Source organism: Anguilla anguilla, chromosome 8, assembly GCF_013347855.1.
Source record: "Anguilla anguilla isolate fAngAng1 chromosome 8, fAngAng1.pri, whole genome shotgun sequence".
NCBI classification, from domain to species: Eukaryota; Metazoa; Chordata; class Actinopteri; order Anguilliformes; family Anguillidae; genus Anguilla; species Anguilla anguilla.
The window spans coordinates 41,805,461-41,821,825 of record NC_049208.1 but is presented as its reverse complement, the minus strand read 5'-3'; the positions used below and the strand labels follow the sequence as shown (position 1 = coordinate 41,821,825).

The 16,365-nt window shown below is 39.2% G+C and overlaps 1 protein-coding gene across 1 annotated transcript in view; it reads right to left on the bottom strand.

Moving 5' to 3' along the window:
- The window catches only part of angpt1 (angiopoietin 1), an 83,183-nt gene that overhangs the window by 26,174 nt on the left and 40,644 nt on the right, over positions 1-16,365 (bottom strand). Inside the window, exons 2-6 of the mRNA XM_035428191.1 lie at positions 15,577-15,732; positions 10,694-10,815; positions 9,321-9,553; positions 4,369-4,496; positions 3,410-3,511 (exon numbers count right to left, since the gene is read on the bottom strand). Of these exons, the coding sequence (XP_035284082.1) occupies positions 3,410-3,511; positions 4,369-4,496; positions 9,321-9,553; positions 10,694-10,815; positions 15,577-15,732 (741 nt within the window). The remainder of the gene's footprint in view (positions 1-3,409; positions 3,512-4,368; positions 4,497-9,320; positions 9,554-10,693; positions 10,816-15,576; positions 15,733-16,365) is intronic.

Here is a 16,365-nt window from a genome sequence, read left to right as displayed (position 1 = left end):
AATTACGATTTATGCAAATGAGCACACACTGGATTTGGAAAGAACTGTCTGATGAAGATACGCCTTGCCATTCCAAACAACAAATGGAAGAAAAACCTTGGGAAAAAACTAATGAAATCATGTTGAAAAAAGCAATCTTGATCCATCAAATACACGACATACAATGTTGTGGGTGTTTGTATTCTGTGTCCCTTGTAACCCAAAGGATCAAGTTAATCAATATAATACCATTTCCAAACCACAACTTGCTAACTGAGCTCTTGGGCAAGTTCTTGTGACTTTTAATTTACAATGAACCTTTTAAATTTTGGAGGTTCAGAAACAGTCTCTTTGTCTTAAAAACTATACTGCTCATTTTGAACCAAGCTTCCAAGGTAGAGTGACACCGATAATTGTTTTGCCAGGGCTAGCTATTTTATTACAATCAGACTTTCTCAAACCACCAGAGACTTCTGAATTTGTCTTCATGAAACCAGACAGTGAGAACTTTCATAGAGTATGAACAGCTGTCAGTCATCTTTTCTCAGGAGGGAAGGTGAAGAAAGCATCCTTTGTCAGCCAGTGTCAGTGCCAGGTGAACTCTGAGACTTTTCTGCCTGAATAAATTCCGTCTATTTCTCAACTTCGCTAAGAAGCATGGGGACAGTCTTGAGTCAGCTACTTTTTTGGGCACAAATCTGCACAACCAATCCTGACTGTTGGCACTGCACGAATTCTCCCAAAAAGGAAGGCCAACAATGCACTTTCCCATCAACACCAAGGATGGTTGCCATCTTGAATGCACGTCAGGTAATAGTGGGCTAATTGCTCATGCTTGAACCTGCAGCTGTATTGTAAGGCCAGACCTGAATGCAATTTTTCACTCAGAGCCCAACTTTAAAATTGCATTATATTCATTATAATCAGGGACATTCCATTTCAAAATTCTGTCATGAGGCCCCTTTCTCTCCTTTCAACCTACACAGTTGTTTGTTTGCTATAGCTAATTGCGTAAATAAAAAGCACACACACACACACACACAACGTATATATACTGTAAAAGACATAAAGACATTCTCTATTATTGGTTCTCCCATGCCTCAGCAGCTCTTGAATCTTGGAAATCTTGCCTGTATTGTAATAATCTGGGCAATAAGCAACATAGGCTACCCATTAAAACAGAGTGACATAAACAAGATTTTACATATATATATAAAATAAATTATACATAATTTGAAAAATCCACAGTCTGTAGGTCCTGTGTCCTGTCCTGACCACTGTTGCAGGCTTCTGTAGACGAGCTCTGCTTTGTGCATAAGGCCATCTAATGAAGAACGAGAAATCATGACGGAAATGTCCACAATGAAAAAGGTACAGAGAAAGCCATGCAGCTATGTTTTCGTAGGCCTGTCAGTGCTATTTTTGAATCAGAGACTAGCCTAAAAACAGAATGCCTCCCTATAGTAGTACATTAGAATATTTTGATATTTAACGTTAGTTATTTTTATTTACTTTCTAGCCTAGGCTACTAACTTAGGAAGTGGATGTAGTCGCAAATGACAAACACATGGCTGTTTCTCGGGCAACCTTAAAATATTAAAGTCTTGCTAAACAATTACATTACCGTTACATTTGAAACTGTTGAAACTGCCACGGCACGCCCCTGATTATAATAATATATAAATGTATGAATACTAAGTAGAATACATTGGCCATGTCGAGAGACTTCAGTGATTTGTTCACTTCATCTTATGTTAGTCAGATCCTGTAATTGAACACAGCAGTGCGACTGACTGACGTGTAAAGTGTTTTTACATAATAGATAAAAATATTGTTGAAGTACAGTGTTGATGATGACAAGGGAAGCTAATGACCATCTCTGAACTATACAAGCCCTGTGAGCCAATGCACTGCACTGATTTTGAACAGTGATTTGTTCCTTCACAGATGTCAATTAAGCTTGTGGTCTTTGTTGACTGAGAGCTGAGCATGGTGTGCAGTAGCAGGAAGTGCCCCTATAACAGAACTTGTCAAGAACTTATGTAGGTAGCTAACATGATTATACATATTTAACTAATGTTTACAAATCTTACAAATGAACTGTTCCTAGTATGTAATGGCACCCCACATCACAGATTACTGGGCAATCAGCCAATAGGAACAAATATGAGACAGTATTATATCATAATAGTGGTTCATTGTGTCACAATGCTAATTACTCCATTAACTTCTCCATTACTGAATTTCTTGTGTCTGAAACAAATTCACATACAGTAATGTATATAAAACACTGTGTTCAGAACGCAGCATATACTGCATTACATAGCAAAAACAGAGTGTGAAGGAAACAAGTCACACCTAGCACTTGAATTTCACATTGCTTTTGCATAAAACCTTTTTTAAGTGGGTTTCCAATGTCGGATATGATCAATTAGAGAATACCCATATCAAATGATCTGTTAATAAAATAAATAGAAAATGGCACAAAGTATTAAGTGTAACCTAAATCAAGGACACCAGCCATAATAATTTCAGTCGTTTTTTTTACAGTGTGCATTAATTCATTCTCCTGCTGGAAATGAAGAGCAACCCGCTGCCATATCCAGACACCCCATACACCATCGCTAATTATGGGGTTAATGGATCCTTCTGAAACCAGATTTCCTTTTACCAGTTATATTACAACCATCTGGTTGATTTATTCCACAGGCCATTCATCTTTGGGGTCAGAGCATCTGAGGACACTCTCTGGACCATGTTAAATTCAATCCAGAGAAAATAGCCATACATTATGGCAGTGACGAATTTCCCAGAAAAAAAAGTCTTCAGAAAATCTTTTAAAACGCCAGTTTCATATTTTCTTAGTTATTAATGCATTTCGGAGGCCATGTTTGCTCTATGTGTCTAAACATCTCAGACATGAATCAACAGACAGACTGTAGAATGTGAAGCATCCTCAAAAACAGAGGCTGCAGTACCACCACCACAGCTGGCGAAGCTACTCAAACATCTTAGCATAACTGCCAAGAAATCCATTACAATTCCTGAGTGACGTGTTCAAACCCTCATGTGTTACAATGAATCATCATAATGAAAATACTGGAGGTACAGTCATATTTCTCTTTTCTTAAAACAATTTTTATTACAGATTTAATTCTCCTAATTGAATAATAACTCTTTTCAGAGGCTCGTCTCATCACTGCAATAGCCCCTGTCAACTGATGGAAGTTTAGATATCAAAGTGGTCTTATCCAAAGAGCATGCAGCCGCTTCTGTTTCAGTCTGCAGTAGCTGAGCTAGAGTCAATCTGGCACCACGAAATGAGAACAATACTGCCAACTGAAGCCTTAGACAGACAGATATATTTTAAACAAGTGGGATTTAGCAAGACGGCAAACCAAGTGACTTTTTTTCTGACCAGCCTCCTCACCATCTTATACTCTTTCCAGGTCCTCTGAAAATCCAAGCTGCCATCTTCTCTGTGTTGGATCACTGTCCAGCCCCCTCCGGCAGACTCCATGTTGCAGTACACCTACAGAGGTAGAGAGTCTGGTTAGGCCCCAATGGCAGGTGGCAGCTGACCTATCTATGACAACCTCTAACCCTCCAGCCCCCTCCCCCTGCCCAAGAAGCATGCAGTCAGACTGCACACTATTAACAGACACACACACACACACACCTCAGTGTGAATTGCAGAGACCCACTTCCTTTTGCAGCAGCATTCTTTCTCTCCCAGCCCTCAGGGCAGCACTTGGCCTTAATCAAACAGCCCAGCTAATTTGAACCAATTTTTCACTCTCAAAATTTTACGGGCTAATGATCATAATTAGGGATTTTTAAAAATGGGCGGGATTCTCAAAATGGTGGAGCATGAATGAAAAAATGGTTATACTCAAATGGGAAAATCTGCAAATGTGTCCACACGCTTTATGCTTCACTGTAAGTGGGGAGTGCTTTTGTAATGCAGTTACTTTGCACAGACTATCTGGAGTGGATATTTCTATCCCTGGCTTTTTTCGGCTGAGAACACTGTCAGTTGAATGGGTGTAATTAGGAAGGTCCAACTGACAAAACCAGACTGGAGTCCCCACCCTCCCCCCTCCGCCAGCCCCACCACACCTCGTCGATCAGGCTGGGGCCAGGCAGACACCTGTTCCCCCCGCCAGGGCTGCCAGATGTATTTCTAGCTCAGATTATTCCTGAACCACCCAATATCTATCACAGCTCCCACGCTGGCAACCCTCCAGGAGGCCACTGTGCTGGCTTCATAAGATAGAAAATAGCATTCCCCTTAGAAAAACACCAAATCCAGCTCTCATTTTTAGAAGTAAAAACAGACTTCAGATGGCTAATTCAAGATAGCAAAAATAAGCCATAATCGGAGCCTACCTTATTGGTCTCCAGCATGTTAATGTGGATAGTGTAGACACCATTCTTGTGGAACCCCGCTTGGAAGAGGTCAGCACAGTCCCGAAATTTTCTCTCCTCATCTGCCTGTTTTGTGCTGTTTGGGACCACTGTTCAAAACATGCAATGCAGACACAGTGCGTTACATACTGTACACATAACACATCACACAGTGCTGAGTAATCTACATTCTAATGTCTGGCAAAAGACTAATCTAGTGAAAGCAATCACCAGTAAATTCAGAATATGATTTTTGAACCATTATTTAATTGGTGTACACACATGGTGGATTACAATACAACTCCAATCCAAACTGCAGTCAAGGGTCAGAAGGCATAAGGCTCTAATAATCTAGAGCCTTATGCCTAATAAAGTTTTAAATTACATGCATATGAAAATGTTTGACCGCAGTCCTGAATCTGTATAATGTTCCTGATGGCTTTATTTGGCTCCAGCATATCACCAGTCACAAAATGTACAAATTGTGTGTTCTATCTTGCCATCCCATCTATCTCTCTGCCACCATCAGAACATTGCACTGATACACCCTTTAAATGGGGCTATGCGCAAAGACTACAAGGATAAAAGAAATGAACAAAAACATGGTGACATCTTTTACACTTTGCACATTTAAGTTAAAAGGCTATTATAAGGATATTGAGTTCTGATTTGGAGTTCTTAATACACTGCAAAAACCAAAAATAAGTTTAACCAGAAATTTAATCTTTACATTTAAAATCTTATTTCAATAACTTTGTCAGGTAAACAGAAATTTTATGAATAATAATGTGTAAGGTTTGTTAACCATTTTTCAAAAGGCAGTTTCTGAGCAGCCCACAAGAATTCCACTGCACATAGAAGAACGCTTCTGATGTCACTGAACATGCTGTGATTGGCATGTTTTGGTTTCACTACCCATACTCTCCGCACTGGTGTTATTCCAGTTAGCTCATTGCTCCCGTCTTCCATTTCTCCAAAACACATACGTCTACCACGTGCCGCGTGTTTATGCAGTCAAATGGCTGGGTCTTCAACAAACTAATTTGGCTGCATAAATAATCCCAAACAAAATTATATTGAATATTCCATGAATATTCAATGTATCGCCCAGCCCGAGCTCCATGCAGCTTCATGGCATGCCTGCCCAAATATCAAAATATCTAAGAATCTAAAAGGTTTCCACATAAAAGGATGTCCTTGGTTTGTGTTAAATAAGTAGGCTATGTGCCTGACATCAGACACACAACAGATGATTGCTTCTGGTAAAACAGGAGTGTTAAAAGAAAACATCAATCAACTGGAAGATCTATCTCTCTGAGTGGGAAGGGGTCTGACTTTGATGGGACCTTTCACTGTGTCAGCTGTGCGTCTGTGACCATCTGCTGACAATTATGTTGGTAATATTTTGAAACCAAGCAAGAGACTTAGGACAAACTACTATGCGCTATAAATTCCAAGTTCCTGTTATAACAAGTGGTTTATATTTATCCTTTGAGTCTCCGTATCGTTGGACATTCCTTCCGCTTTTTCACAAGTGGTGCATCTCAGCTTTCACACTATTGTTTTTACTGTTGGGATTGTTTATGCAAAGGAGATGTTACTGAAAAGTGAAATATGTCAGCATTTCTTAAACAGCGCTTTGATCCCCCTGTCCTCAAGAGGGGTCTTGGAAGGATGAGCTGTTTGTTAGAAGTACTATTTGTGCCTTTTTAAGAAACTATCGAGTGTTGGTGACAAGGAGCTCCTGCTGTGACAAGTTGAAAGAGTGTGACCTTGCACCACGGAGTCTAATAGAACAAAGGTAGCTCTGTCAGACCACAATTCACTGCATGCTGGGAAATAGTGGGACCTATTAGAGGGCCAAAACATATTAATGTCAAAAGACATCTAGCGTATTGTAGCTAGATGACCAGCAACCTTGAACAGCTTGTGCCTTAGCTCTGTAAATAGTGTTTATGTCTATTTATTTACACATAAATGTTTCCTGGTGCAGCTTGGACTTGCATCCAGCAGGTTTGTGTGAAAAGCACAGTGCGTCGACTGCGTTCAAACAAGTGGTAGTTGTCACATAGCAGCTTCTCTCATTATAAAATATACGTCCATGTCCCTGGGGGAGGAGCATGATCAGTGAGCCTGAGAGATGCCACCCTGTCTGGCATGGCGAAACACACCTCTGTGCCATCCTGTTATGATGACACATTGGGGCCGCAGCTCAGGAATGCACAAGCTGATTGCACCCCCTGAGAAGAGGTGAGGGGAACTCAAGATCATTTCAGAAATGATTACAGGAAGAAGCACCGAGCATGGCTGGCCTGTTCAACAGCACATCCCTTGCTGATACACTACCGATATACATTAAGCTCATCAAATTCAGTGTTCTTCAATTTTGTCACTGATGAACACATATTAGGATTCACCTTCACAAAGGCACATATACTACAAAAAAATATAATGATTTTCAACCATATAATTTCAAGCAACTACTGGTCTACTTTTAAACCTGGTTGTAAAAATGATTGATGTTTTTCACGAGGTACTCTAATAAAATACTGTAACAGCCAGAGATATTCAAGAAAGCTTCTAAGCAGAAGTCAACAAACATTATTACTGAGCAAGACTCATGCGTGTGACTAGGCAATTCTCAATTAATTTAAAGCTCAATGTCATCATTGAGCTTTAAATTAACTACATGAAAGGTGCAAACAATACTCTGCTCAATATTGAACTCTCAGTAGAGGAGGTATTGAAATATTTATCTAAGAATTAAAAGAGTTTGCTGGACCACTGTGCATTTTTTTTGTTTACCTTCAGGTTGTCTGTATACGTAGTTCATTCACACATTCCAATTTTATCTCTTCATCTGAGTCTTACACTTATATAAATTCAGTTAGGAACAAAAGTTTTTGCTCCTATAAATGTGGTTTTAAAATGTCGTAATTTACACAACTATATCATAGAGCAATAACCTCCAAATATGTTGCCCCAAAAGAAGGCATACTGTGTTAAACTCCAAGTGCTTTCACAAACAAACAAAGCACCCCCAAAACAACTGAACTGTAAAATCTTTCTAAAAGAAGCTTTATTTTAGACAAGCAATCACTGAAGATCTACCTTTCCTTTCACCCTGAGAGAGCCGTTCTTCCCAAGAGCCCTATTTTGGGCTGACAAATTTGAGCGGGGTTGAGGAGAGCGACCCCTGTTCTTGATGGTATCTGCATTGCTGCTTTGGGGGCAAAGACCAACCACAGAGATAGAGCGGCCATCTTTTATTTAACTTTGTGTTCACTTTGAATTAAACCAGTTTTTTTAACATGACCCACAGCATTCCTAAGACCCATGGACGCAAAATGGGTGAATGAACTGGTCAGTTCACAGGCTCTGAAACTGGCTGAATGAACTGCTTGAACCCTGTTTTTACTGTTCTGAAATGCAGAACAGTAAAAATAAACACATTGTTGTTACGTAAATGCCATTAAGCATGTGTCCACACTGTTCACAGTGAATGCACAACTGTGTTTTCACACCTCATTTCCAATCTTCCGCTAGACTGTTCGGGCTCTCTAGGAAGTTGTTTGAGTTTTTGGGAAGTGACAGCACGGAAGCACTGGGATGGAAAGGTGTGCCCAGAGGCATCTGTTCACACTGGCCACTGACACTTTCCACCCCCAGCATCCAGGTGAAATTTACTGTGCCTAACAAGAATAGGGGCTGGCATGAGGGACGGGTGGGGGGTGAAGGGGGGTTGAATAGCTGTGAGGATGAGGGAAACAAGTTCATAACTGACTGACCTCAATGTTTGACAGCCATTTGTGTAGAACATAGAACCAGGAAGAGAACTCCCTGGTGCTTTGTTATCAACACAAAAAGTCTTGCCCCATTTGTGGCAAGATATGTCATGACATGTCACAAAGCAAGGAAGTCTGAGTAACTAAATAAACTATCCTTACTTTCACTTACCTTACAATTAAATGTTAAATCTTATTCATTTATATATATCCACTCTATGGCTTTGGCAATATTGTTTCATTGCTTTCATGCCAATAAAGCTCTTTTAATTTAATTGAAGTGAATTGAATATAGTGTTACGTTCATGACGTATTTTTTTAGGCAAACCTGGGAGTTTGCACCATGGATTCCCTCGGCAGATTTTTAATTCTTTTTTTCCCATAGGTATTTTGTTTTCTGTAAAAAATAAGGTCTGCGGTTAACGTAAGCCAAATAAAGTTTCACATTTTGTTTTATGAGATAAATTTCACCAATTAATATCTATGAATTTCGAATCTGTTATGTGCTTAAAAAAAATAAGATGCTAACAAATTGCTATATTGAAACTACAACAGTTGTCACATCTAGGCCGGCTAGTATGGAAACTTGAGTGGTAATTGTCAGAATGTGACTGTTGTTGTACTTTCAATATAGCAACTTGTTAGCAACTTACTTTTTAAAGTACATAACTTTGAAATTCACAGTTGAGATGTTAATGAGTGTAATTTGTCTCATAGAGAAACTTATGAAACTCTCTTGGTTTACATTACGCACTGATGTTATTTTCCACAGAAATCAAAATCTAAGGAAAATCCCTAAGGAAAAATGAGTTTGGAAATTTACCAAGAGAATCCATGGCTCAAAAATGATAACTCAGTTCTGAGTTTTAGGACTACAAACTGTAACACTCATTAGGCCATGAAAACCTTGCTCTTGCATTATATTGCTCAGCCAGTAGCCATTTCCCATTTCATCAGTGCTATATCCATGGGTCTGGAGCTATACTCCAGTGATGTATTAACATCAACATTAATTTTTTGCTTCGTCAGAACTAAGGCTGGTGTAACAGATGCTGGCTGGCACCAGCGGTGCATCACAATTCATTGGCCAGGCTCCGTTCCTCAGTAGGCAGGAAGATATAAAGGGGTGATGAGGGTTTTTTTTTGTACCTCCTCCCTTGGAGCAGAGGGTGAGCAGGCTGTGCATGGTGTCCATCAGGTCCTGCTGCTGCCTTTGCAGGGCGGTGTTGTTGCCGGTGGCGTGGCCCAGCTGCGTCTCCAGCTCTCGGATCACGCTGCTTTGCTTGCCCACAAGCTCCTGCAAGCTCCCCTTCTCCTCACGCAGGGCCTCCAGCTCTTCCCGGTGCCGGGACTCCATCTCCTGCATCTTCTGCTCCAGGAACCTAGAAATGAAAGAAAAATAATCACTTTGCCATTTACTTTAATTTAAATGAGTTTGGTTACCCTGCTTTCTTGTTATTTTAGTTTTGGAGAGGTCAACAGAAAATTTGACGGGGTCTGTTCTGCCAGAAAAAACAAATGTAGCCAATAGAATGGATGGAAGCCTCAAAATACTGTGCATTACTGGTGCTTGGGAAGAGGAGAAAACCATCAGTGTATATGTACGTATGATGTATATGGTGTAATTCATATTGGTTAATAATAATAATAATAATAATAATAATAATCAAATTGCAAAAACTGTATAAATCCTAAGAAAAATCTGCTTTGAGCTTTGAAAACTGTATTCATTATAAAACTGTAAAGCTCAGATCCAGAATTTAGGTTTAAATTTGTGGATATATATTAATATATCAAAGTCAAAAAAATTTTTTTTCCAATGTATTGTGCACTCAAGGGACACCATTCTGACAAAGGCCCTTATCACTTGTTCCATAACATTACCATAACTCCATAACATTACTTTCAACATGGATTGTGACTGTAATACCGGATTCCCTTTATGTATTTGTATTGGTGCCTATTTTTAGTGCCTCTCTCCAGATTAACTAGTTTATGACTAACTAGACAGTAACCTTTACATTTACATTTATTGAATTGGGCAAAAGCTAGAATGTTGTGAAAGGACATTAGCTACTCTTCACATGTAGTATGTGGCGACATAGCTCAGGAGGTAAGACCGATTGTCTGGCATTCGGAGGGTTGCCGGTTCAAACCCCGCCCTGGGCGTGTTGAAGTGTCCTTGAGCAAGACACCTAATCCCTAACTGCTCTGGCGAATGAGAGGCATCAATTGTAAAGCGCTTTGGATAAAAGTGCTATATAAATGTAGTCCATTAGTATTAGCCCTCTGTGCACTTTTCACATGGAGTATTAGTCCTGTTTTTATTTAAATGTTTCAACGTACATTGCAATGTTTAGGCAATACTAAGGATGTTGAATTGTGCATTTTAACATCCCTAGCATTAAAAGAGTATAGATGTTTTACTGTGAGACATAGCAGTAAAACATAAACAGCCTGGTGTTGTGGACATATCTACCCTGCTTTATCGCAAAGCAATATAGAGGGAATGGTGCATTTACCCATTCTTGTCATGAAGTTTGCTTATTTCATTGGTCTGGAGCAGGAGCTGCTTCTCCAGTTTATTGGTGGACAGAGAGTTCTCCAGTAGCTGGATCTCAAGTCTTGACGTCTGATTCAGAACCTGCTCCCAACCACCACCACAAACAAACGGGTTAATTTTGAGCGCTGACAAATGGTATGCAAGCATGCTACAATTTGACAATTATTATTGAAACAAGGTAATACAGACATGCTATCATTCTAAAATCACTCAAAATTCATACATAATGTTCAATACTACGACTCAAAAATAAGATGTGAAAAGACTGAAAGATATGAAAAGAGTAAGTATACAGATGTTGCAGGGCAGATGTGTGGTTGAGACAATGGGCCTCGTTCACTAAACATGCATATGATAAGATCTGATTGTAAATTGTGTTTACAAACGTTTCCACAAACATTTCCATATTCAGATTTTTTTTTACTTATCTGAATTTATTATTTGGTATGATCAAATTTTATGTGGAAATATTGTAAACATGCATAAAGGCAAATATGCAAGAAGAGCTTTCTATTTCCATGGTCATAAAACTTTATGTAATGGGAATTTAAGTAGTTAGAGACCTCACATTAACCACAAAACTTTTATGAACACAATTATACACCTAAACTAGCCTATCTGAGCAACATAACAATTTTCTCTAGTTTTATTTTAATTTCGTTTTCATTTTGATTTAAATTTCAGTTTAGTTTTAGTTAGTTTTAAGAGTGGGTTTGCAAATTTTACTTTTGGTTTATCAGAAACTGTTGTTTTTAGATTTATTGTTTTTTCACGCCTAGTTTTCATCCAAATTTAAGTTCATAATGATATCTTTTTGAGAACACATAATTAATTTTGCTTATTGATAAAAATCAATTTACAGTTGAGACCAAAAGTTTACATACACCCAGGCTAAAGGTTTTTCACAACTCCGCACATTTCATTTTACCATACATTTCTTTTGTCAAGTCAATTAGGGCATCTACTTTGTTCACATCAGAGATAATTTTAAAACAATTGATTAGAGACAGATTTATTTCAGCTTTAATTCACTATATCAGAATTCCAGTGGGTCAAAAGTTTACATACACCAAATTGGCTGTCTCTTTAAACAGTCTGGAAGATTCCAGAAATTGATGTAATGATATTTTAGAAGCTTCTGATTGGCCAATTGTCATAATTAGGGGTTCATTGGTAGTTAATTGGCACCTGTGGATGTATTTAAGGGCCTACCCTCAGAGCCACTGTGTTTTTTCCCTTGATACCATGGGAAAATCCAAGCAACTCAGCCAAGAAAAAAAAAAAACATAATTGTGGACCCCCAGAAGTCCAGTTCCTCCTTGGGAGCAATTTCCAAACAACTGATGGTACCACAAGCATCTGTACAAACAATTGTATGCAAATATAAACATCTTGGGACCACACAGACACTGCATCGTTCAGGAAGGAGGCACATATTGGGCTATATTTTAACGATCTAAGCGCACGATCTAAAGTGCATGGTGCGAGTACATTTAGGACGGGTCCAAATCCACTTTTGCTAGTTTAACGGCGGATAATCTGAGCGCAAAATAAGGCGCATGGTTCAAAGGGGTTGTACTTAGTCTCTTTATTAATCATAGGTGTGTTTTGGGCGTAACATGAAATAAACCAATCAGAGTGTCATCTCCCATTCCCTTTACAAGCCAGGTGCGCTTGCACCTTGGCGGATTGCTATTATAATGGTGGATTTGCCAAGCAGTAGGAACGCCTCTGCAAAGGAAATGAAAATGGATGAAAGCGCGCGAGCAGACAATCTACGGCAACAGCAGGATTCCAGCAAATATTATATTATGAATATTATGTTAATGTATATAATATAATATTAATATTATATTACCAATATTATGACTAACCATTATGACATGTATTTTTTTTTAAATATCGCGCGTTGTGCACCCGCCTAGGTAGGCGCATATTATTATCTTAATAATGCGCCCTTAAAATAACAGTAAAATACTGCGCCATTAACTTAACTTAGCAATGCGCCAATAATGCGCCTGACCACACCTCATTTTAAGACTAAAACGCCCATGGGTGCTCAGATGGGCGTGAGTACATTTGCTATTTAAACAACGTGGGCACTGGAAAATGACAACTGCGTTGGTCTGAAACTAGCAAAGACACTTGCGTTGCGCTTGGCGCCGCTTTGCGCCGGGTGTAAGATAGAGCCCATTAACTCCCAGGAACTTTGGTACAAAATGTTCAACTGAACCCCAAGCAACAACAAAGTAACTGGTGAAGGAGTTGGAGGCATCAGGTATCAAAGTATCTACATCCACCATTAAGAGACTGCATTGCCATGGCCTGAAAGGCTGTCGTGCAAGGAAGAAGCCCCCACTTCAAGACCGGCATAAAAAAGCCAGAATGAAGTTAGCAAGTGATCACCAGGACGTTGACGTAGCCTTTTGGAGGAGTGAAACAAAAATTTAACTGCTTGGCCGTAATGATCAGCGCTAGGGTTGGGCCGATGTAAACATTTTCAAACCGGTTTGATATTAAGCCAAATACTGGACCGGACCGGTAATACCAAATTTTACCTCTAGGTGTCGCACGTGGCTCAGCCGCTCCCGAGTGGAACTATCATGCCAATTTTGATCCGGGCTGCAAAAATGATCCGGGTGAGGTAATTACATTCTAAAACCATTATGACGTATGTAAAGTTTTGTTGCAGCATCCGTTGCTATGCCGACGCTGCCAGCCTTGCTAAATTCTTTGGCGATAAAAATTCTAAGACAAGCAATTCCTCTGGTTTAATGGGTTATTTTCCAGCCTGAAATGCGATCGTATTAGTAAATGGCTACACATGTCATCGAACTTGCAAGTAGTTGGCTATCTCCCTGGATATGAATTAAATGTTTTTAACAGAAAATAATAATTGTAAATGCGATTTTATCCACGGAAATGGCTATACAAAAAGGCAAAATAAATGTTGTGGTCACGATCGCCATCACACACAGCACTCATACGGTGGTATGCACTTATAGCTAGCTAGCCACCGCTGCAGCATTTTTAGGAATATGGGAGCATGCAGCTGAAATCCTCTACGGAAAGCAACCTCACAGCTCTCTCATCTACGATCAGTAGGCAGTGTTGTGCTTCACTTCAGGGGCTTATTCCGCTCTTACAGCTCATTTCCAGCCCAAACCACTGCAAATAGAGCAAACTTTTAAACATTTTGTTAGTGACATTTCCTTCTTATGTCTACGACGGGGATCGCGACCACAACATTTATTTTGTATAGCCATTTCCATGGATAAAAACATTTAATTCATATCCAGGGAGATAGCTACTTGCAAGTTAGATGGCATGTGTAGCCATTTACAAATACAATCGCATTTCAGGCTGGAAAATAACCCATTGCACCCGAGAAATTGCAGAGTTGTCTTAGAATCTTTATCGCCAAAGAATGTAGCAAGGTTGGCTGCGTCGGCATAGCAACGGACGCTGCAACGAAACTTTAAGTATGTCACAATGGGTATAACAACTGTTTTAGAATGTCATTGAGTCACTCGGATCATTTTTGTGGCCCGGATCAAAACTGGCGTGACAGAACATAATGAGAGCCCATTAATGAGAGTGTAGCGGCAACTCTTTCGTCGGCTTCAAATCAAAAATGTTGCCATATTGGCACAGTTTTTGTTTTCTTTGACACTAACACCATCCTAACTTAGAAGCATGGGGGGGGCAGCATCATGTTGTGGGGGTGTTTTGCTGGAAAAATGACTGGTGCACTTCAGAATATAGATGGCATCATGAGGAAGAAGGATTATCTAGAAATACTAAAGCAACACCTCAAGACATCAGCTAGAAAGTTAAAACTTGGTCGCAACTGGGTCTTCCAGCAGGACAATGATCCTAAGCATACCTCCAAAGTTGTAACAAAATGGCTTAAAGACAACAAAGTGAAAGTACTGGAGTGGCCATCACACATCCCTGACTTGAATCCCACAGAAAATGTGTGGACTGAATTGAAAAAGCGTGTCCAAGCAAGGAGGCCCTCAAACCTGACTGAGTTACATCAGTTCTGTCAGGAGGAATGGGCAAAAAGTCTGGCAAATTATTGTGAGAAGCTTGTGGAAGGCTACCCCATGCGTTTGATTCAAGTTAAGCAATTAAAAGGCAATGGCACCAAATAATAACAAGGTGTACGTAAACTTCTGACCCACTGAAAATCTGATATAGTATATAAAGGCTGAAATAAATCTGTCTCTTAGCTATAATTTTGAAATGACCTCTTACGGAAATAAAGTAGATACTCTTATTGACTTAACACAAGAAATGTATGGTAACATGAAATATGTGGATTTGTGAAAAATTTAGTTTGAATGTCTTTAGCCCAGGTATATATATATAACTTTTAGCCTCAACTGTATGATTATCATTGATGATGATATATTGAGATCCACAAGCGTGCAGCCAAACCCAACATTTACAAATGGCATATTTTCTGTATTTGGATAACTTGGCTCATCGTGCCTTGGGGAATGAGCATATGTCGAGGGACTGCACAGATGCGTTTGCAGTGAGTGATGAATGGCTGATGTTTGCACTTGACCCTGAAGTTGGCCTACCTTTTGTGGGATTGCTAAGGTGCTTCTTTATGATAATCAACATGAACAGGCAAACACATCCAGTTTACAAACAATTGCCATTCATCATCGGATACATCTAGGATATGCACAAAATTAAAGGTATATGCATGTTTCATGAACATTGTTAGGAACTTCTCTTAAGAACAAAAATAAGAAGTATTTTAAAATGATTTTGTGAAGCATTTTTTCTGATGGAGTGGAATAGTTTAGTAGGCATGCAAAATGGTACCTGTGTCTCAACGTCTGTCAGTTTCCGTGTCTGCTCGGCTGTCTGAGACAGAAGACTGGTGCCCATCTCCAGCATGGCTGCTGTATGGTTATGCACCGCGCTCTGCTGTAGCTGTGCCATCTCCATCTTCATGCTCTCTTTAATGTAATTTTCAATCTGTCACAAACACACATACAACTATTTACTAAGAAACAGGGACTGTACAGCCTGGAAGAAATCAACATTTATTCTTTCATTTGATGTACAAATAAATGCAAGTATGCCTTTTTTTTCTTTTGGTTATTGCTGAATTCAACAAATACTTAATGCATGCCACGATAGGCTTACATATGATCATAAAATGAGAAGGAGAAATATGGTCACTATTCTCATAAAACACAACAGAGTTTGACTCTGTTCTTTTATCTTTGCAAATAATATTGACACCTATCTTTTTGGAAAGTAAAATGATTACTCATTTTAAAAAAAGCTTTTTCTCTGAGTAATTGTATTAGTGTAAAATTATTTCCAACTGTTCATCTTAACGTCAACAGTCTTCTGGTAAGTCCTGTATATATAAAAAGACAAGAGGTCCCTAGAGCAATGTACCAAAGTAGGTAGGAAACAGATGTTGGTTGCAAAGGAAAGATTTGTTGGAATTGGTCACTTCCAAAGCTATGCTTATCTGTAAAGAAAGGCTGTCTTTCATCTTACAGGGCAGAGCTGAATGATTAGGTTTGCTTGTGCTAACACCATATAAGCTCAGGTTTAATGATACCCAATTACTTTGAAAAAATTATAGTTTTATGG